Below are 23273 nucleotides of genomic sequence, written 5' to 3'. Positions count from 1 at the left end.
AGCTCTACTTTCCGTCCCACTTTTCATTAGCGAGCTAACACGTCCATGGCACCTACGCTTGTTAGTGTTTTTTCTCTTTTAAGGTGTACCAGACAAACAAATTTTCATCCTCTGCATTACTTTCATTCTCATAATAGCTACAAGCATGAGGAAAACAGACACAATGTGTCACTTGCGCAGGTGATAAGACATGGGACAAGCCTTTTGGTCTGAGTCCTGGGTTCAATTCACCACTGTGTCACATCCACCAATGTGTCCGTGAGCAAGACACTTAACCCCTAGTTGGATGAAAGAGTCAGCTAAATGAATACATGTACATCTTAAGTCAGTGTGGATAAAGAGAATAAACTAATTGATTGGTTTGATAGTCATTTTATTTCAATCTTACACATGAATTCCATCTGCTGTAAAGTGAATAAAGAATAAGGAAATTACACTTTCTCTTTGCTTGTCGTAGGCTCAATCATTTTGATAATGTGCTGGATAAGAAAGAAATATTTGACTATCATACATTGTACTTCAATATTCCTCGCATGGTAGCTGTGTTGTAATTCTGATTGAACATTAGGCTCTTAATCAAATTCACCTTCCTTTAAAACTACTGTCAGGACATTAGTTGAAACTGGAAAGGAGTAAGGAAAAGGAAGCCTGAGGAGATGGTATAATGTCGCTTTATGGACAAGGTTTAAAAAAACAAAACAAGGCGTCTGCATATACAACATCATGCAAAAGAAGTTTCAAAGTGTGGTGTTATGCAGCATTTTTGGTCGAATCCTCATTTCAGACCAAAACAGCCACTGGCCTTAGAATGATCTCAGAATATGAGTGTTCATTTTTGCCTTTACATGTGATGTACACAGGGCCCTACACGTGTAAGCACCCAGCATCCTGCACCAACTGCTTCATCCTTCAAGCGACCTGTTGATCCGCCATAATACCTATTAGCAAAACTAAGGGAATCCTGCATCTGTGGAAAAGGCCTTTCTTCACTAGGTGCAAAATTATGATGCGTTAAGCATCCCAACATAGAGGTTTCTTAGAAAGTTTGGCAGCTGCAATGTAACATTTTGTTCAGTTAATAACATCTTTACAACAGTCGCTACGTTGTTTGGAATATGTCCTGACAACTTTGAAGTTTGGTCCGACAACGCTTCTGTGTTTTCAACCTGGCACATTTAAATGATGACAATATGTGCAGAAGGCAGGCTATTTAAAAAAACACTTAAGACAAACATGAAACCAAAAGTAACTAACAACGTCCAGTCTCTCAGAAAATATCTGAACCAGGCTACTCGACGACAGTGAGAGAAGGGGTTGGGGGGGAAGCTGTGTGTTCCTTGTGGAAGAAAGACGTTTCAGGGCTCTCATGCCTGTAGATACTCTGGCTGCACTCGCGCCACTTTGCGGAACTCTTTGGCGTGTGTCCGTGGGCACTGCATCTCACACCAGCTGATGGGAACCATTTGGGAACCTGATTCAACAAAGATGTGATACAATTAAGTCAACACATTGTATCATCACACTATTAACACCACAAGACATATTCAAAAACCTAAAGAGTTATTGGAAGCAAAAAAATATTAAAAAACAACTGCCTACAGATGCACATGTAACCCTTTTCTCTCATGTTTCATAGACAGTTACTTTTGCACCATCTTGTGTTCAAACAGGAGACTCTCAATCTGTGCAGTGTTTTGCTGGAATCCTCCTGTGTTTTGACTGAGAGAAACAAAAGAGGAATCGTGAGAGTTACCTGCTTCGCTGTGTGCCACCACCACCCCCAGTTCATTCTCCGCTGTTGTCAACAGGTAGTTAGACTGCACATCACCAAGAGAGATCTGACATCACAGGTCAAGGCTTAACAACGCAGAAGTAAACATTCAACCACACCAACCACTGAAGTGGCACTGCTCTGTCAATTCACTCATAGTAAAGATCCAAAGGTAAAAGTAAAAGTGTAAATATGCATCTGCTACTCATAATAATCCTCGCACCCCTTTTATTAAACACCAAAACACTCCCAGACATCATGGGAACTGATAACATGACATCTGTGGAGGTGATTTTGTTTTTCGTTATCCAAGGCATTCCTATTTGAGGAATTTCAGATGGGGGGAAGGGTGGCAACTGGTGCATAAGCTGAATAGTTTTCACAACTGATGAATTGTTTCCATTTTCACTCTTAAAATAGGTATTTAATACCGAGTGCAGGTGAAGGATACCACTTTCGCCAAGACAATGTCACCAGGTCGGAAGCTTTTATACGTCTCCACCTGTAACAAAAATGCTAAGCACGTTATCTTCGATCAATAAGTACACAGGAACTAAAAAAGATGAGGATGATCTGGGCCCTGTTTCAGAAAGCAGGTTTAACAAACTCTGAGATTAACTGTGAGCGCTGAATTGACTGAGCCTGAGACTCAGAATTTTCGGTTTCAGAACAGCTGATCAGAATAAGTTCAGGAGTATGTTGAGCCTGATAGCAAAAAATGAAAAAGCCACCATTAATGCAGCTACGATACTATGATTCACCAATGGTAACAGGTAAATAATGGCAGAGCCTCCATTTAAATTGGGTGGAGCTAAAAAAAAAGGAATGCGTGCCAACACGGACCATAGGCTCTAAAATGCAGGAGTATAGGAACGATCAATAGATTAACAATATTACATTTTATACAGCATTGCTCATTCATCATTTACCACATTTGAATTTCCTTAATGAATGATAAAGTGATGGAATTCTCCTATAGCCCATTACATTCATTTGAAATGGGCTATAGGCCTGTTTATTCAGCTGTAACCTGACGGGAAAAAATGCCAGAGGCAATAACTGAATATCATCAAACAGATCAGACATAATTTGGACCAATTGTAAAGTCACAATCCGACGCAGTAGATTATCCTATTCATTTTTTTGGAGGGAAAAATGTGTCTAAACTGACAAAGTTTTAGACGTCTATGTTACATTAATAAAATCTTGCTCATTTCGTATTTAATGAAATTATGTCAAAACACATTCAGATTGTCAGCACCTAATAATGAAAAACTCACATTTAAACTACATTTGTTTGTTTCAGCTGCACCACAGTCATCTTCACTCTCTCATATTCACATCATATCCCACATAATAATACCATATGGATGTTCCGATCAGTGCGACTACAATATGAAAGATTACTGTTATTTGAACAGTTTTATACAGATTAGTTTAAACAGTGCAGTAGCCTACTAATGTGTAGTATTACTGCAGTAATGTAGCCCACAGTAAGTATTTTGGTGCAACTGTTGCCAACCTGAAAGCTGCCTTTAGTCCACTGACTCAGTGTTGTAAAGGACAGTGTAGCCTAAAGATTTTATTCTGTGCTGAGGATAAATCCACGATGTCTGGAGATAACTCTCTGTCCATACATCGATGACAGATTGATCATAAAAACGGTCATGTTCAAGATCATGAATGAGGAAATGTCAGACAGCCGCTTCAGGCTCCGCAGGAGGGGAGGAGTCAGACAGAAACTCAGCATTTGTCTCCTCAGGAGGAGGTTAGGTTCACAGTGTAAGCTGCCGGGGTTACTGATCTAGGGTTTATCTGATCTCGGTCTCTGAAACTGATAACCCAGATTTTCCCTCATCTCAGGCTTAGCATACTCAGAGTTTTCACAAAACCCGCTTTCTGAAACAGGGCCCTGATTGGATACATAGATGCAAACACACCTTGTCTTTCTCTGTTGCTCGCACGTCTTCTTTCCTGTTGAGTCAGAGGGAGTGGACTCAGTTTTGGGAATGACACAGAGAAATACAACGTAAAACATTGTTCCACTATCAAGACAGATGTTTGGGGGTTACCTGATAGTGCCTCTGAAGCGGTCCTTAAGCGGTGTGGAGCCTACATAAAGGATGTGGACCTTGGCAAACCTGGGGTTGATGCTCGTCACCTGTCCAAGCAAAGAACAGTCGGGCTCAAGACAAACCACCCCTTTGATAAAGAGATCAGATCCTCCAAGTATAGACAAACAGTATCTGATTCCACTGCATACCTTACAGGTGACTATTGCTCCAACATCTGGTAGTAGTTGTGTTTCTGTTTCCCTCACCACTGAGATCACTGGTAACTGCAAAGAGACATCAATCAATCACAAGTACTAATGCACACATGGGTCACATAAAATCAGTTCAGTACACCAAAATAAGGTCCATATATCATTACAGGCCCTGAACAAATCAGTTGAGTCACATTCACAAACGTTGTGCAACACCTGTCCTCTGGCCTACACCTCTGAGTGCTGCAGGAGCTTTCTCCAACTACCACACCCCTTACCTCCTCTCCCTCATTTTTCTTGAGCACGTAGCCTGCTAGCGACGAGTATATGTAGCCGTGCCGCAGGTATACTCCTGTGCCGGGAATACAGTCTTCTACGCTGCATAGCTTATCACCTGGAGACAGACAAGAGGGGGAAGACATAGCTGTTTTCAGGGGACAACTCTGTATGTATAATTTTAACAAGCAGTGTATATACAGCTATAGATTGGTGACAGGTGTACTTTGTGCCGCTGAAGAACACCCTTGAGGAATAAAGATGAAACGCATACAGAACCACTGTTTACACAGAAAATATCACTTACATCATGTAACACTTTGTCTAAAACTGTCCTTCATCTGAGGAGGCCAATTACTGCTCTAGAATCACTCATCTGGTCTCTCTGATCCATTTAACCTCGGCTTTAACGTTGACGTGACGGTAATGGATGTTACTACTGCAAAGAACTGGTGTTTCAAGCCACTTTCACATATCAGACATCGGGATATTTACTTGACGTGAAACATATTTGTTGACATTTCCTACTGCCATCCGCACATTTATATCAAGATTTCGCATGAGTGTGTCAAAACAAGTGAGAGAAGGAATGCTGCTGTCCTGCCTGGGGCGATGGGCAGGGCAGTGAAAGTACGAGGAAAGTTAAAGTTAAAGTAACGTTGCGGTTATTACCCGTAAAATAGTGGGATGTCATGTTCCTGAACGCACCTAACGTTAACTTACAGCGTCAAATATCCACTTTCCATACTAGCCATGCATTAATATGTACATTAATGTAACGTTAAGCTCACGTCAAGCATGGCATCTAGAAATAACTAACAAAGCACTTCAGACCTCAGTGAAACGTTAACTGTATTTTCTATCAACACAGCGACGTCTACACAAGACAACATGAGCACACAAGGACAAAACGGTTAAGAGTCTGGTTTAACTACATCTTAAGTAGTAGTAGTCTAACAAATTTACGACACTCACCAGGAACACACAGCTTCATGGGCGACATGTTTTCGAGAAGCACAGCTCGTCAGTTGATTGGCTGTGACGAAGGGCTCGAGCCGATTCTGATTGGCCGGTTCCACGCCGAGAGGAAAAAAAAGGACAGCTCAGTCCGCCATGTTTGTTGAGGCACACATGAGAGGCACATGCCATGAAATGCTGCCTCAGAGCAGAACAGCACGAAATGTTCAATTACTTACTTCTACAGCAATAACGTCTTATAATAATAATGATGAACCAATGTATTGGTAATCACGTTCTTAATTTTTATGCACATTTTTATGTAAGTGTGAGTAAGAATAAAGCAGTATATTTTAGGGAAAGAAAATACTGGTAAAAAGCAGCTATACCAACAGCTGCACCTCCAGTCACCAGTCTGTCAAGCTCCTGAAGTTTGCGGACAACACCACCCTCATTGGGCTCATCTCTGGTGGGGATGAGTCCGCCTACAGGTGTGAGATTGACCATCTAGTGCAGCTCTACGCTCTGGAAACAGTGGAGATGGTCGTTGATTTTAGAAATAGCCTAGCCCCAGCCTTGTCCATCATCCTGTGCGACTCCCCTTTCCCCACTGTGGACTCCTTCCACTTCCTGGCCACCATCATCTTGGCATATTGCACATATTTGTTGTTAATTGTTCATTTTTATTGTTGTATATTTTTATTTTATTTATTTATTTTTATTATTCTTATATAACTTGCATTGTCTCTTCCATATTTATATATTTCTACATTTATTTATGTCGACTGTATGTTTGTCTATGTGTAGCACTTTATCACCAAAGCAAGTTCCTCATATGCGTAACACGCTATTTGGCAATACAGCTCTTTCTTCTTCTTCTATAGAATTAATTTAGATTAGGCTACTTATGTGTATTTAGCAAATGTCAACGCCATCACATTAGAGCAATATATGATGCACACTTTGAGATTTATTGCTTTGTTGAAAAGCCAAATCCTAAAAGGATTTATTGCATTGTGGTGAGGAAACATACTAACGAAGAATCCATGTTGGGACAAAAAAAAATTACAACCACCCATGTCAGTCTAAGGTCCATACAAAAAAGCGTCAAGGGTGAATGAAGTTCGTCGTATTGTGTAAATGATCACATTCCTACAGCATACATTTTTAGTATAGTGACTTAACACCACGTCTGCTAAACAATACCAGCTTTACAGTAATCTCCTTGTACTTTTATGAGTTTATTATACTTTTTAATTCCCTGTGGTCAGTATATCATTTCACTAATAATACATGTCATGTATCATATATGTAGTCCAGTACCCCTTTAAAACTAACAGATTTACTTTTATTGTTCATGAGAGACTTTGCCCAATCAATTCTCCATATCCATATGATTCACAAGGACCGAGTGGACAGTTATGCTGTAAAAAGATTTCATCACATCATGGCTCAACATTTATTCTTGCCACAACAAACAAAAATCAGCAGTGCAGAGCATATCAATCTGCCCTTTTAACAACAGCCAGTGTTAATACTTTATAGGTTATACTGTTCCCACTGAGATTTCGCCTACACTGGTCATAAATAGTAAGGAATACGGGGGACGACTCTGCAGGGTTAGTCTATGTTTGCTCCTTTTCGCTGGTCCCTAATTTTGCATTTTGGTCAGTGCTTAAAATTATATTACAGATGGTCTCCATTGTCTAATGATGAAATGCATGTTTCAGTATGTCACAAAGTAAATTCCAATCAAATCAAACACTACATTGTATGTTTGTGTGAAAGCTGAGTACTACCAAAATAAAGTGCACATGGTGTGTCTGTGATGACAGTAAATGACTTTGGAAAAACTAGTACATCCAGGGTGGGGTGGGGGGTCTATTACTTGGCTTTGCCCTGAGCAGCCACAGCTTCCATGGCCTTCTTGACAGTCTCTTCATCTCCCAGAAACTGCATGGGTCCTAAAGGCTTCAGATTCTTGTCCAGCTCGTACACGATGGGGATACCAGTGGGCAGGTTCAGCTCCATGATGGCCTCCTCTGACATACCTGGGTAACAGACATGCAGAGCTTTTAGTGCATTTGCATGGACACTCCTTTCATCTGGTCAGACTAAGACAGGAGAGTTTCATTTCAAGTGGTCAACCAGGTGCTCTACAGCTGATACTAAGTATGATGGCAAAGACTACTTGCTTACAGAAAAATGTTCACAACTGTTTTGAGAGGGAAACAATGACATTAACTCAACAATGATCCTGATGTTACATGACCAATTGTTTGAGTGTTTTCAACACTTGCGGGGGGATGGAACTCATCCTCCAAGACCAATGGAGGCCAGTTTGACAACAGGGAAAACAGTAACAAGGTAATTTACAGCAACCCTAACCAGGACTTTGACTCTGGGGACAATGAAGGAGAGGGGTCATGCAGGAGAAGAGGAAGATCTGACATTCAAGAGGGAGCGACAGCGTGTAGAACCAGAATATTTTCACATCTTACATGCCAAATTGGAAGGGTTTATTTCCACCAAACCAGAGTTGGTTATTATTGGAACAGAGAAAAGACTAACCAAGATGGTTTTTAGTCCGTTTTAACTTGTTTCTATCAAGAAAAATAGATATTTCCTTGTTGACATTTTGTGAGAGAGCGCTTTGCTGAGAGCGCTTGTGTAAGTTAATGTAATGAACATCTCCCAGCTGAAACTACAGGGGGACGGGTAAACAAGACTATCAGACTATCGCCTCTTGAGGTACAGGGTAACACGTGACAGGCCGGGGCTAGCTGGTTAGCATGCCAACTTTAGTAGATATCTCTGCAGCACAATACATAGACGTCTTTGACAAAATGTCTCTTACCTTCGAGATGCTTGACAATGCCCCGGAGACTGTTACCATGAGCAGCAATCAGCACCCTTTTTCCATCTTTGATCTGGGGGACAATCTCTTCATTCCAGAAGGGCAGAGCCCTGGCGATGGTGTCCTTGAGACTCTCACAGCTGGGGAGCTGGTCCTCCGTCAGGTCGGAATAACGCCGGTCCTACAACAAAAGAGAAAGTCAATATTGCCAATCGAGTTTTAGCCATTAGGCTAATGTAGTGAAGATGAGAGAAAGACACATCACTGTTTTCCTGTGGTGTCACCTTGCTTATGGCCTGATAGAAGTCATGCCCTTCATCCATGGGTGGGGGAGGAGTGTCAAAAGAGCGCCTCCAGATCTTGACCTGGGCCTCTCCATGTTTAGCCGCTGTTTCAGCCTTGTTCAGCCCAGTCAGGCCACCATAGTGGCGCTCATTGAGGCGCCAGGTCCGGTGGACAGGAAGCCACATCTGGTCGATGCTGTCCAGAACAAACCACAGGGTGCGGATGGCCCTCTTTAGAACAGAGGTGTAGCAAATATCAAATTCATAGCCAGCGTCTGAGTGAATTGGAGACAGGACATGACAAAGATGGTAAATTAAATGATCATTGGCATTTGAGACAAAGAGAGATGTTTCACTAATAAGCGCAGGACAGCAAATCATCAAATCAAATTTTACAAACAATACACTTAAGCCAATGGTAATGATTTACAGTGTTTACTGCTTCTCTCCCAACATTTACAGATTTGCTTTTGCTTAGTCAGGAACAGTACATCATGGGGCACTGGCAGACTGTGGGCTCTGCAGAATTTGCCTGCTAATATGACAAAAAATGGGGAGGACCAGGAAGGAGGATTGTAATATGTCCTGGCCTTTCCCTTCTCTCCTCCTCATAACCGCACATGAGTACAGAAGCTGTACATTTGAAAATGTTCCTACATTCTAGTGAAGTCTTCATGGACATCTATCAGAAGTATCTCTGCTGTTCACAAATCCAGTACACAATAGGCCTACATATAAATCATGTATCAAAACACATATCCTCACTATTGTCTTTATGTGTCTTTACTGGAAATCGCTGAGGTAAGGAAAACCTAAAATAAGGAGCATATGACACCAGGGGCCGCCATACCAGACTGTCCTTGACTGGTGTGTGGGTGCATCATGTGCTCAGGGGGAAAACGGGTCCAGCAGAGACTCTGTTGTCTGTGCCAGACTGACAGATGTCGGATCAAACAATTTGCAGCATCTATAATTGTCCACAAACTGTGGCCACTCCAGTAGGTTATTTTAATTGTTAAGCCCCCCCGCTTGCTGGCTTGTCTTGTCTTGTCTTGTGTCGCAGTGGGCCCTGCTACCGGTTTCCCCATCCGCCAGCGTTACATAAGCACTGGCCTGCAACAGCTTTAATCCCGATTATGCCCTGTGACATTATCTGCACTACCTTTCAGCGCCTGTCCTCCTTTCTTTGCCTCGTGCTCCCCGGTCTCACTCAGGTCCGCGTCGAACCAGCCGCAGAAGCGGTTCTCCTGGTTCCAGCAGCTCTCTCCATGGCGGATCAGGACCAGCTTGTACGCAGCCATCCTCACACCGACGTCCTCTGCGATGTATTTCCGGAATATATGGGGTAAGTGACTCTTCTTAATACGTGGCAGCGGCGCCGCAGATTTGGCTTCACTACAACCCCAAAGAAGGCTACTAAGACGCGGGCGCAGTATTTCGGTAGCCTCAAGGTACAGTCTGTGACAGCAGTAGGTTTATTGAGTTGGCTGGTCCGTCTTAACTTGACATATCTCACGAGCCGAGCTCTCTTCCTGCCGGTTTCCACCAATCAGAGCTGCAGCTGTGTGCGCCGGAGGAGGAGGGAGGCAGGGAGGATGCGCACAGACGCACGTCCACACAACCAGCAGTGCGTCCTGCATCACATGGGGAAACTGCCTTTTTACACAAACAAATATCACGAATGGTCACCAAAGTAAGTGCAAAAAATACCAGTATACACATTTTATACCAGTCACTCAGCTTACAAACATCACAGACTGTTAAAACAACAGCACATCTGTATTCTTTCCCTTTGTCACTAATTATCTGAGATGGCAGTTGCAGCACAAGTAATCTGCACTGTGGCCTCATTTTGCTCTTCATCGCCTAAAGATAGACATGCTGAATCAAGATGTCTCTCTCACAAATGTGTCTGTATAGACGCTAGAACTGTGTGACTTTGACGCATTGTTAGGCCTAAACTTAGTAAAACAGGAACACAGATTTTAAAGTAAATGAGGTGTAATTTAACAGAAATGATTAGACACAGGAAAGACTGGTGGCTTTTAAATTGCAGTTTGCTCATGAGGACTTATGAGGACATCATGGAATTGGGACGTGACTTGGACTTCCCCAGCTATGACAAACTCTGACTATTACTATTACTAGTAGCCCAAGTTTACATTGGTTGCACTGGGGTGTGGCAGTATGTGGGTGAACATCCTTCCCCAGTCCCTCATTCAAACCAGAATCTGCCCTGCTGAAGTGTTGCTTGAGTATGACAAAAAATTCATAGAGCTTCAGATATTGGCATTCCTGACTTTTGACCTTCCAGTGGAAGGGGTAGTCAGAGTTTCCATTCAGCATTTTAGCAGCATAAAATGTGGTCAAGAGTCCACAATCCATGACGGGAATGTTATCTGCTGAAGAATGTTTAAATTGAATGTGCCTTTGTCAAAATAGTGTCCATTGCTCAATGGCAGTCTGATCTTGAATAATAATTAATAATAACTTTGATTTATATAGCGCCTTTCACAAACCCAAGGACGATTAACAAACAAAAAGGGGGGGTGAAGAGGTTTTTTTTTAAGCAGGGTTTTAAAGGTTATTCTAGAGGAGGCAGAGCTGATGGCAAAAGGAAGCTTATTCCAGAGTGATGGTGCACTGACAAAGCTCTGTCACCAAATGTCCGGAGCCTGGAATTAGGGACAGCAAGCAGGTCCATGTCAGAGGACCGCAGGGACCAAGTGTAGGGATGGAGTAGATCTGTGAGGTACTGAGGTGCAAGTCCATGGAGAGATTTGTATGTCAGTAGGAGGATTTTATATTTGATCCGGGTCTTAACTGGCAGCCAGTGGAGCTTCTTCAGGATGGGAGTGATGTGAAGTCCAGGTTTTATGTGGGTGAGCATCCTAGCCGCAGAGTTCTGGACATACTGGAGGAGTCTGTCAGTAGCCTTGCTGGGCAGACCGAACAGGATACCATTACAATAGTCGAGTCGGGAGGTGATGAAGGAGTGGATGAGGGTCTCAGTTACAGAGTTGAAGAGGCACTGTCGGAGTCTGGAGATGTTCTTAAGATAGTAAAAGGCAGTTTTAGTAGTGTTTTTGTGTGTGAGACTGGCACCAGTTCAGAGCAGATGCCCTTAAGGGTGATGTATTGTTGCCTGTTGGTGAGGTAGGATTGAAACCAGGAATACACAGTACCAGTGAGGCCAATGAGTTCAGAGAGGCGAGTGAGAAGAATGGAGTGGGAGACTGTACCGAAGGCTGCAGAGAGGTTGAGAAGAATTAAGATGCTGACATGGCCAGAGTTAGCTGCTATGAGAAGGTCATTTGTGATTTTGATGAGGGCCATTTCTGTGCTATGATGTGTCCTGAAGCCAGATTGAAATGGCTCGTAGAGGTTGTGATGTAGCATATCATGGTTGAGTTGGGCAGCCACACCTCTTTCCAATAACTTGCATATAAAAGGTAGGTTGGAGGTTGGGCGGTAGTGGTTTGGATCATCTGGGTCCAGGCCAGGTTTTTTGAGTGTAGGGATCACTGCCGCAGTTATAAAACTGGTTGGGACCACCCCAGAAGACAGCGAGGTGTTGATGATGCTGACCAGTGTGGGACCCAGAGTTGGAAGACGTGCCTTGACCAAGGCAGTTGGCATTGGATCCTGTTTGCTGGTCATGGCCTTAGCTTTTGACACTAGCTCAAGAACTTGAGCTGTATTAAGCGGGGAGAAAGAGGAGAGGCAGTCCTGCGGTGTGGAGACAGTTGAAGAGTTTATGTCCAGTAGCAGTAGTGTGGTTGGGTGGGATGAGCTGGAGTTGCTGGTGGATGGTTTCTACCTTTTTCTGGAAGTATTCCAGGAACCTGGATGCCAGCAGTGTCAGATGGTTGAGGAGGGTCAGGTGGGCAGAGTAGGCGGTTGATAGTGGAAAAAAGCTGTTTAGGTTGATGTTGTTGGTTGCCAATGAGTGAAGAGATGATTAACTTGGCCTGGGACAAAGGGATAAAATTGAACAAATTTAGTTCATTCATTGATCAATGACACCATCAAAGATAAAGTATGTACACATGTGCACTATTTCCTGCATATTGGTCCACTGAATCTTGAATTTGACATGCCTTGATAAGTAAAATCACTTATATTAATAAAATTTAATTGTTTTGGTTTATTTTGTGTAGGATGTAAACACACTTTGGAGTTGAATTTGTTTTTTGTATATCCCCTCAGGTCAAGTAATCTGTCGAGATTACCCCGTCTGATAACTGAAAGTTAAACATTTTCCTCAGTCCCGTAATGAGGTTGGCGTTTTCATCAAAGGCTTTTCTTTATATGAAGGTAATTAATTGGGTTAACTATGATCTCACGTGCCTTCCGTGAGCGGAATGAGTGTGTCCAATCAGCGCTAGAGATTAGGTTGTTGACAGGGGCATTTGATCGCTAATTGGTTAAAGATCAAAACACTCAACTGATCCCGCCTCTTTCCGGAAGATGACAGTCATCTGATGTTTCTTTTTTCCCGTGTTTCCTTGTTAGCCAGCTTCAGTACTAGCCAACAAAACAACCGTCCTGCTTTCTGTCCCTCTTCTATTTCGTCCCTTTTTCTCTCTTCGCTTTCTCCAGGAATTAAAAGAACTCCTCGTCCAAAATCATGGACGAGACGAGTCCGCTTGTCTCTCCGCTCCGGGACTCCGGTGATTTCGGCTACGGTCCCACGGAGCCCACCAGCCCCCGAGGCACGTTTGGAAGCACACCGGGCTCGGTGGTGCGTATCCCGGCTGGCAGTCCGGGTCGAAGCCGGGAGAGACAGCCGCTTCTGGACCGGGACCGTGGGAGCTCACCGCGGGAGCCGCACAGGAACGAGTTCCCGGAGGATCCCGAGTTCAGAGACATCATCCGAAAGGCCGAGCGAGCCATAGAGGAGGGGATCTACCCGGAGAGGATCTACCAAGGATCCAGTGGAAGCTATTTTGTCAAAGACTCACATGGGGTAAGAAGAGAAGCTGTTAAAGTGCAGCTTCTGATTAGCAGCCGTTGGTCCTTTCATTACTGATCTGTGATATATGAAGTGTGTGTGTGATGCAAGGACTGCCGGACTGTTGTGAGTCGCTTCTAGGCAAGGCCTGTGATGACTAGGCAAATGGGCTGCAGGACATGCAAACACAACATTAAACTACACTATACACACTACACTACACTACTATTTATACAGTTTTGACTAATATACAAACATTTCTTAGAATAGAAAAAGAAAAGAATACAACTTCATTGTCTACCAGTGTGGAAACGCATCTTTGGTCAGTATGTTTCGTAGATTAAAACATACACACAAGGCACAACACCTGGTTCTGTGGCTTTCTGGGTAGTTTACTGGCCATGTTGGTGACCCCTGCCAGATTTAAATAGATAAAGAATTTTCATGTATTTACTGAAAACATAATCAACATTTACATTAAAGTATTTTTCAACATCTTGATCTGGGTGCTTAGCTCCCCCTAAAACACCTTTATCATCAATGTGACTGCGGCTATGCTGGCAGGTGTTCATCATCTCCGATCCCTCTGCTGAGGCAGGTAGTCTGTGAAGGTCCACCTCCGACCTGCTGTCACAATTTGTTTGTGCAAGTGTTTTACAAACTGCTACACATTCAAGACAAATCAGAGAATCAACACATGGACCATTATAGAGCATTTTTTCCCCATTTGTCACCTGTGACAACGTCTCTTGACTCTTTCTAATCGTGCTGGATTAATGACAGTAAACTTTTATCAGCACTACTGGAGCCCAGCAGTAAAAGTCTTGAGCAACTCACAGACACTGGCCTCCCACTACAGCTCAATCTATAGTGCGTATTTTGTTCAGTCCATGTAAAAATAAAGAAAAATTGGAAGTGTATCTTTAGGTTTTCTGGCCAGATCCTCACGCATTTCACGTGTTATTTTTTTCAGTCTGTTCAAGATAAGATAGTCTGGGCCGTGTATGTGCCTCACTAAAAGCTTACAAAACAGAAATAAGTATTCTAGACCTAAAGTTTCTATGCATTGACCCTCTCCCCTCCACCTCTCCAGTTCCTTTAGTTAGTCACTAGTGTGCTTCATAGTCATGTGCCAGCTCTCTGTGAGGATATAATTCTCTTCGATGACCAGGTTTCATGTTGAAATCGGTGTGTGTGTGTGTGTGTCACACTAGGCTAATGCAACATGTGATTTTCTATATGCAACTTTAAAGTGACACTGCACCCAAAATCTATCTTTTGCTCATGAAATACTTTATAGACAATCTGTAGTTGTACTTTATAGAGCACCGTGGCTGTGGATAACTTCAGTTCATATCAGTTACACTGGATTGCAATAGGGACAAGTTTTCACTGAATAAAATGTTTAATTTTGAACCACTACTGCTGTCTGCTCTCTCTTTCCTGATTGTTGTTCCCTGCTTTTCCTTCTCATTTTCCCCACTCTGCCCCTTACAGAAAATCATTGGTGTGTTCAAACCTAAGAATGAAGAGCCATATGGCCAGCTGAACCCCAAGTGGACCAAGTGGCTCCAAAAACTGTGTTGTCCCTGCTGCTTTGGCCGCGACTGTTTGGTCCTGAACCAGGGTTATCTCTCGGAGGCCGGGGCCAGCCTGGTTGATCAGAAACTGGAGCTCAACATCGTTCCCAGGACCAAGGTATAGCCGTATACTGTGCTGCCTACGCTTTATAAAAGCAACAAACCATTTGTGAAATACTCCCTCTCTCTAATCAATCTTCTGCACTATAGGTGGTGTACCTGGCGAGTGAAACATTCAACTACAGTGCCATAGACAGGGTGAAATCTCGAGGAAAGAGGCTAGCCCTGGAGAAGGTGCCTAAAGTGGGCCAGCGCTTCCACAGGATTGGACTGCCACCAAAGGTAAGCTGATGAATTGTTTCAATACACAGGTGATTGTGGTGAATTTCTGTATTGACCAAATAGGCAGGTTTGTCCAGTGACCAGTGAAGGAAAATGTCATCCTCAAAAGGCTTGAAATTTAACCTGTTACAAGTTGTAATAAGTAAGTAAGTAAAATCTAGAATTATTATTCTATTATTATATATTATTCTAAATTCTTGATTTTCTCTGAATGATTTTGGGTGGAAGGGGTATATACTTGTTGCCAGTAATTGACATTAATTGTGATATTTAATGTTAATAATTAATTTCTGGTATCAAGTTTCATTTTAGCTGCTACAGCAACAGACGGATCTGCTGTCACAATGTCTATGTGTGGCCTTTGGTCCACATGAAAATACACCAAGGTTCAAAGTTCATTTTTGAACTTAACAACAGTTTAAAAAAAGAAGACACAGCTAAGCAACAAAATGTAATTTTGTATGAAGGGTTTTAGGGTGGATTTTTTCCTTTAACTCAGTTGAGTGCATTAAGGCAAATGGCATTACAATACCCTGATGTCGTTATTCCACTAGGTTGGTTCCTTCCAGCTCTTTGTTGATGGCTACAAGGATGCAGATTTCTGGCTGCGGAGGTTTGAAGCGGAGCCTTTACCTGAAAACACCAATCGTCAGCTCCAGCTGCAGTTTGAGCGGCTCGTAGTCCTCGATTACATCATCAGAAACACAGGCATGTAGTCACCCTGTCGGCACTGTCAGGGCTGGATCATCATTATGGGCAATTTTTTCTGCAAAGTGAACTTCTTCATTAGAATATATATTGTTATCAAGATGTTGTTATACAGTCAGTCACATTCCTGAATTCCTCCATGGCAGGTTTTATCTGACAGCATTGCTGAATGAAATTCATGTGCTTGTCACAGACAATGAAATGGTTTGAATTTGAGTCTCTTTTTTTGGGGGGGGGGTGGTTTGTAGACAGGGGAAACGACAACTGGTTGTTGAAGTATGACTGTCCCATGGACCCTGTTGGGAATAGGGTGAGAACACAAAGACAACACACACTCTTACAGACACAGAGTCTTGACATTCATTTTTTTTTTAAAAATGCTGATCCCAAGGGCTGAATATGTGTTCATTTATACCTATATCCTTATTGCTGTAGGACACAGACTGGGTGGTAGTAAAGGATCCCATCATCAAGCTGGCAGCTATAGACAATGGTCTCGCCTTCCCCCTCAAACACCCCGACTCGTGGAGAGCCTGTAAGCACCTGCATTGACATTGTTTTTAACCCATCACTGCTCACCCTTGGCAGGATGCAGTTCATGCTTATGAAGAAACAGCATATATATGAACCTTTCTCTATACCTCTATTATACGCACACACACACACACACACACACACACACACACACACACACACAAAGATGGATTGTCACTGTGTTATTAACTTTCCAGCTCTTTACAAGTAGCAAACTTAATCATTAAGACAAAGTTTTGTTGTCCAATCACCAGACCCATTCTACTGGGCGTGGCTTTCCCAGGCCAAGGTTCCCTTCTCCCAGGAAATCCGAGAGCTGGTCCTGCCCAAACTCTCTGACCCAAATTTCATCAAAGACCTGGAAGAGGACTTGTATGAATTATTCAAGGTATGAAGGAATTAAGTATCAATGTTTGCAGTATGCAGAACAATGCAGAATGAAGTGAGGTGACTTCAATGAAGTGAAGTAATTATGTAAACGAGTGGAATGTGATAATCTGACCTAGGAATGAAAATAAGGGAAAATGCAAGATGGAGAGGAGGATGACTCCGTTCAGTGGCTGTGAACATCATGTGTAACATACGTGTACTGTCTACTGTGTCTCACAGAAAGACCCTGGTTTCGACAGAGGACAGTTTCACAAACAAGTAGCTGTATTAAGGGGGCAGGTGAGTTTTCTCCTCTCTTCTCTAAACAGCAAAATCTAAAGAAAGTAAGAAAGGTTCACTCTTTTTCATCAGTTTGATATGCAACTTACTGTTCCGCCTGTTCTTTCTCCTTTTCATCCCAAGATCCTGAACCTGTGCCAAGCCCTGAAGGACGGTAAAACACCCCTGCAGCTGGTCCAGATGCCCCCGGTAATAGTTGAAACAGCCCGAGCACCTCAGAGAGCCAACAGTGAGTCCTACACACAGAGTTTCCAGAGCAGAAGACCTTTCTTCACCTGGTGGTAGGAACGGTTCACTGAGCAGGAAGAGGAGGAACAGCAGGAAGCTTGGAGCGAAGAAAGGAGCGAGGAGTGGCGCACTTGGAGGTCGCACGTTTCTGTCCTGGAAATGGGAATAATCAACACCCTCCCCTCCTCTCCTTGTGGATATTTTGGTTACAAAGAGTGGGTGGAGCGATGAAGACAAAAGAGGAAGAATATCACAGCATATCTTCCCTGTTTGCTTCTGTGCCTTGTGTGAATGTCAACGAGGAGTCAATGCCTAAATGATGAAGACTACCTTCCTGCGAGAGAGAGAAAGATTTGAGTGAGATGTTAGACTTTTCTTTTGGACTTCTGGGTGCACTTAATGTTTGCTCACACACAGGCATGCCAGTCAAAAGCCTCTCATACATACTTTTGTTTTTGGACGGGGGGTGTTGCATTCCATGTTTATTTCTTCTTCATACCTTCTCTGCCTTTTTAATATCCATCTGCATATTCCCCCCCCGTGCAGTTAAAATCCCTGGGCTGTTGAAAGCAGTGGTGCCACTAGTTAAGACCAGTATTTTCTTTTTTAACAAATGAGAGAAGTGTGCATTGTGGTTCGGTCTTAAAGAATGGGGAACTGGGCACTTAATGGTGTGTTTGTCTTTACACAGTGAACACAAGCCATGTGAACTGGTTTCACTCATTGCACCTCCTAACTGTTTAGATTAGGATCTACAAGTCATCTGGGGAGATGTTGGAAAGCAGAGGCACTTTTGGTTAAAGAAACAAACTGTTTGTTAAGCTGAGATAAGTAAGACTGTCTCAACTAATTTTTCTTCTTTCACTGATGAGTTAAACCATTGAACAAGACAAAATTATCCCATCTGCAAGCAGGCAGAGGGGGGGTCCTGGGATCCACTCCCAGTCCACAAGCTCCTGCTCGTCTCGGCCATGTTGATTTCTGTTCATTTTCTGGCTCGTGGGGTGGACCTAAGTAAACAACAAAGTAACGTCCTGCTGTACTGAACTGATATGAAATGTATTGTGACAATGCACTGTATAATTTGTATGTAATATTTAATGATAGATTATAATTAAAACATATTCCATTAATACAAATGACTTGTGTGTTTGTGAATGAGAAAGGTTTACAGTCAGGCAGTCACACTACAAAAAAAGAAACGATCACACAGATCTCCAGTGCATTATTGTATTCTGTTGATGTACACTGGGTATAATTTTTATTTTATTTTTTATTTAACCAGGCAAGTTAGTTAAGAAGAAAATTTGAATTTACAACCACAGCCTACCAAGAGGATAACATCCTGTTGAAGGGAGGGATACACTCGAATAAAGGGTATGAAAATAAGATAACATGGACAGACATTAATGAGACATAACATAAAACGATACAAGAGACAGCAAAAACACACATCACAATGGAATTGTGAATTACAACTGCGGGGCATTTTGGAACTGTGATAGTTTGACAATTATGTGTTAATGGTCCATCAAATCATGACTTTAAAGCTGCTTCAATAAATTTTATTAAAAATGGATCAAATGACCATGTGTAATGTAAAAGGAGCTGCTTGTAGTGATGAACCTACAGAGAAATGTCACTCTTTAGTTCTCCTCAGCTTTATAGAGCATTTTAGTCTCATTCAGCTCATTGTTTTGATTTTATAGCAATTTCACTGTTTTGGTTCAGCATGCAGCTCTTTTCAGTGAAAAAGCTCTAAAACCTACTGTACACTACCTGCTCAGTGCCAAATAGTGGACACAGTTAATAACTAGCTGATGAACATAGTGGAGCACTTAGCAGAGCAAGAGCCAGATATTTCCCTCAGGTGGTAGAGATAATAAACAGCTAAAAGGAGTGTGAATATTGGATGTACATTTACCGGGTGGCCAGAAGCACAATTTCGAATGAATGATAATGTTGCTGTGTATCTGCTGGATGTGTAACCGTTTGGTAACAAGTTTGCCATAACTTTAAATTCAGTTTTCTGTTTACCGCTTTTTTCCACTGCCACAAAGTGACCAGAAAATCAGTTAATACAGAGTTTAAAAGAATGTGATTGATGGCATTTTTAAAACATCTTATGCCAGACATGCTGTTAAAAGTACTTTACTAAATTTTACACTTATTGCAGTGTCACAATATACTCCCCCATTTACCATGATAATATACAGTATCACAAGTTCTCTGGCAAGTGCAGCACCAGCTGTCCAGCTAGCCTGTGTCCCTGGTTCTCCTTCAAAAATGCGTGTACTCATACATCGGAAATTCCTTTCAGGCCTTACCCAACAGCCTGTTCTTGTCCGTCTCCTGCAAAAGCCATGTGTTGGAACAGATATGCATTTGAATTTCCTATAGTTGGATTAATAGTTATAGTTCACTGGTATTCTCTATGCTGGGGTCTTACATGTAGACTACATGTTAGCAGAAAGTGCTAACAGTAGTAATACAGTATGTCCTTTCATGCAGACAGCTTAATTGCATCTTTTATTGTTCCACATCCAAGTCTGTTTTTAGTGGAGGATGCGGTGAAGGTAGCGCTCAGAGTGTCTGGCACACTCCTGTCTTGCCAAATCCAACCGCCATGAGGAGGGTTTGAAGGGATTTTGGTTCTCTGGGATGTCTTTCACAGTTGCTAGTAAAAATTCTTCCGGACTGGGTGGTATGTTATGCTCTTCATCCTCAACAGTGTAGCTGGATAATGGCTCCTCAATCCTGGAAGACAGAGATGTAACTCCGGTTTAGTTGAAATTTTACAAGCCTACTGTAAATATTATACTTAGAGCACATAGTTACATAATATTTTGTTGACTTGTGTGAGTTTGGGTTGTGTAAATCATAAACCTTGGACCTAATGAATATCTAACAAGCACAAGAACCATAGGGAAGTAGCTAGCTCGCCAGCTGGACACAAGCTGAGGTCTTGTCAACCTCTGCTTGGTTGCTTGGAGGTGGGGGGGTGATGTTCAAACACCCAATGATTCCAAGATCACTGATGAAGATCATTCAGGATGATCGAAACCTCCACAACTGCTACTAAATCGACCTGGAGGTAAGATTATTCTGTAAAATGTAGTTTCCATGGTATAAAGTAAATCACTGATGATGCATCCAGAAGCCTCTGATTATAATGCAGCCATGATTTTACATATACAGCACATGTAAATGGTAATAACTTTAACAAGGTATAGTACTGCTACTCTAGGATTGCAGAATTGAAAAAGATGCAGACAACAAGACCAAAAATCTACAGCCATGCTAGCAGCTCTGAGGCTGTAGGTTGCTAAGCCACAGCGATGCTTGAGCTAACGTCAGCATTCTAACGTTTTCACATTAACAATATTAAAATGCTGATGTTGAACAGATTTGATGTTATAAAGTTGAGAGTGTGAGAATGCTAACATCTGCTAATAAGCAATAGACATAAAGCACAGCTGAGGCTGATTGAAATGTATTTAGTTTTGCAGGTATTTGTTTATGATAAGCCATCCAGTAGCTGCTGAGATATTTCGTAATGGATCACACTGACTAATATTTCAATTTTTAAAGCCATGCCGCTAGCTTGGCCAAAAAAATCTTGCAAGACACCATTTTATTACTACACTGCCCTGTAGACTCACACCACCATTTTACCTTTCTGTGGCACTTCATTCACTCCTGCAACAAATTTAATTTAGTCTCAGCGAGGAATGTCAGCATGACAGTGTGTGTGTGTGTGTGTGTGTGTGTGTGTGTGTCTAGTGGTATGCAGAGAGAGGAGGACACAGTCTTGTGAGGTCATGCTGAGTTTGTTAGGCACATGACAGTTTATACAATGCATTTCGATATGCAGAGGGAGTGTGGACTCAAGTTAGACAGGACCATGAATATTTACAAGTTTAACTGATTGTACAAATATAAGATGACAGTAGAAATATTGTTGATGAAGTTAGGGGGGAACAGAGAATTACTTCGAGGGATTAAGAGAATTTTTCACTCCTTTTTCCTTTACTTTTAGCTGGCCTCTGGCTGTTTGACACTTACCTGAGATATCCTGATCCTCTGAGCCAACTGTGGTCTCTGTGTCCAACCGCTCTGATACCTGCTTTATTCCTTGCTCGGACTCGGAGCCCCACCAAGGCATGGGCCAGCCCTGCCTCGTCCTGTTTCTCCTCCCCTTCCTCCTCCTTCACCTCCTCTGCTCCTTCGATATCTGCATCCATCCCTCGCCACACTAGCTTTGCCCGATGTTCAGCGTCTCTGTCTCCTGCTGTTCTGAACAGCCTGTGCAGCTGCTGCAGGTTGACCCCTGTAAAGATGTTGGAGCATCCTGGCTTCCTGTTGCGTCGATTGGAAAGTTTCCACTGCACAGGCAGACCTTCCTCAGAGGAGGTGGATGCTGGGGCCTCTGCCATGTTGCGAGGGTGGATGGCTTCCAGGTGGTGATATAAGGACAGGAGGACAATATTAAGGGGGGAAGGTAAGGTAAGCTGAAAAGGGGGATGAAGTAAAGAGAACAGATTGGTCAAACTAAAGAGATCACAGCCACAAGTAAAGCTCAAGCTTCCTGCCAGCAGACATACTTCAAAAGCAAACAAACAAATAATATAAGCCACCCTTTCCTATGTGTTGATTGATGACAAACTAATCGCTGCTGTTAAGGATAATTTTCATTATAAACTAAGTTATTTTCTTTATAAATCATTTGGGCTATAAAAGGTCAGTGAAAAATGTCCACCATAATTGTCCAAATCCCAAGTTAAGAATCAATTTGCTAGTGTTGTCGTACCAACAGTCCAAAACCCAAATAAATCTAATCTAATATCATGGTAGATAAAGACAATTACAATTACAAGAGATGCAGAATAATTTTTTGTCAATTGACTAATTGAGTAATCGACTTATTATTTCGGCCTGAAGCTGGTGTCATGAAATTCTTATGCTTCATATGTTTATGCTAGTATTTTTATATTGAAATAGCCAATAGCTCCAGCTCTTTCTCCTGTAATTTCCCCTTAACATATTCACATTCAATTCAATTAATTTTATAAAAAGTATCCTGACTGATACTGTTCACAGCTGTCTACTACAGCAAGAAAAATATGTTGGTTAAAAACCTCAAAATGATTTTAAACACAGAATATAGTAGGAGGAGAGTGCTTACCTTACCCTCTGTAGTTTGAATGAGACAAACTCTAACCATGCACCACAGGCAGACAGACAACCTGATTAACCAGCTTCCAGACTACAACCTTCACACCTGCTAATGCCGAGCCGACCCACTTGCTGCAGGAGAACGCAAAGGAATAATCAAAGAGTAATCCACGAATTACGTCAGTGCCGAAGTGCTTACCTCAAAGCAAGAGCTGGTTGGAAAGAAAGGGGGAGAAAAACAGTCAAAAGCAAGTCCAGGACAGAAAGGAGGCATTATGGGCTCCTGCTATTTATCATACGGATACTCTGGTTTTAAGCTATAAGAGGCACTGTATTAGTGGTTGATTGATTGACTGATTGGTTAACACATTTGAACAAACACAATAAAAACACAGCACCAACCTGCATTGCTTCTACAACAACAAAAATTTGATACCTGTGATATTTTTGTCTGCACTTAAGTCTGCACTGTAACTACCAGTAGCAGCTCTCACTGTAACTTCAGGAGAATCCTGAGGTCTGCTGGAAAATAATTCACACGTCAGAATGAGCTGAGGCCTTTACACCATCCTCTTAAGCCCCTAAATTAGCCTATCCTCTCTGGGTTGTCAGTGTAAATACAGTATATGAATGATAAATAGATTAAATCAGGTATGAATGTATCTTTCTGTG

The 23273-nt window shown here is 42.3% G+C and overlaps 4 protein-coding genes across 5 annotated transcripts; 1 reads left to right on the top strand and 3 right to left on the bottom strand.

Annotated features, from left to right (window-relative positions):
* Positions 1-356: 356 nt before the first annotated feature.
* exosc1 (exosome component 1) lies at positions 357-5383 on the bottom strand. Of its 2 annotated transcripts, none has more exons than XM_038714107.1 (8): positions 5289-5383; positions 4316-4431; positions 4035-4109; positions 3844-3932; positions 3712-3745; positions 2223-2273; positions 1754-1838; positions 357-1471 (listed from the first exon to the last, which is right to left on the bottom strand). In XM_038714107.1, exons 1-8 carry the CDS (start codon positions 5314-5316, stop codon positions 1365-1367), a joined length of 585 nt encoding a protein of 194 aa, XP_038570035.1. In that variant the 5' UTR covers positions 5317-5383; the 3' UTR covers positions 357-1364. The 2 variants fall into 2 exon arrangements, with proteins under 2 accessions (XP_038570035.1, XP_038570036.1); XM_038714108.1 differs by lacking the exon at positions 5289-5383 and adding an exon at positions 4986-5022.
* A 1319-nt stretch (positions 5384-6702) lies between these two features.
* On the bottom strand, positions 6703-9898 carry pgam1b (phosphoglycerate mutase 1b). Its single transcript, XM_038714106.1, has 4 exons — positions 9574-9898; positions 8412-8686; positions 8128-8308; positions 6703-7321 (listed from the first exon to the last, which is right to left on the bottom strand). Exons 1-4 carry the CDS (start codon positions 9710-9712, stop codon positions 7155-7157), a joined length of 762 nt encoding a protein of 253 aa, XP_038570034.1. The 5' UTR covers positions 9713-9898; the 3' UTR covers positions 6703-7154.
* A 2978-nt stretch (positions 9899-12876) lies between these two features.
* pi4k2a (phosphatidylinositol 4-kinase type 2 alpha) lies at positions 12877-18560 on the top strand. The gene is made up of 9 exons (XM_038714090.1): positions 12877-13380; positions 14863-15063; positions 15156-15287; positions 15842-15995; positions 16244-16305; positions 16431-16530; positions 16784-16917; positions 17139-17198; positions 17322-18560. Exons 1-9 carry the CDS (start codon positions 13042-13044, stop codon positions 17481-17483), a joined length of 1344 nt encoding a protein of 447 aa, XP_038570018.1. The 5' UTR covers positions 12877-13041; the 3' UTR covers positions 17484-18560.
* Positions 18561-18695: 135 nt separating this feature from the next.
* Positions 18696-23171, bottom strand: avpi1 (arginine vasopressin induced 1). Its single transcript, XM_038714109.1, has 2 exons — positions 21492-23171; positions 18696-20183 (listed from the first exon to the last, which is right to left on the bottom strand). The coding sequence occupies exons 1-2, from the start codon at positions 21860-21862 to the stop codon at positions 19982-19984; spliced, it is 573 nt and encodes a 190-aa protein (XP_038570037.1). The 5' UTR covers positions 21863-23171; the 3' UTR covers positions 18696-19981.
* Between the last annotated feature and the right edge of the window lie 102 nt (positions 23172-23273).

The sequence above is a fragment of the Micropterus salmoides genome, unplaced genomic scaffold (assembly GCF_014851395.1).
Source record: "Micropterus salmoides isolate LMB-PRFRI ecotype aquatic unplaced genomic scaffold, ASM1485139v1 Ms_hic_scaffold_12, whole genome shotgun sequence".
Lineage (NCBI taxonomy): Eukaryota > Metazoa > Chordata > Actinopteri > Centrarchiformes > Centrarchidae > Micropterus > Micropterus salmoides.
The sequence above is the reverse complement of the archived record's forward strand: the minus strand, read 5'-3'. Positions and strand labels throughout refer to the sequence as shown.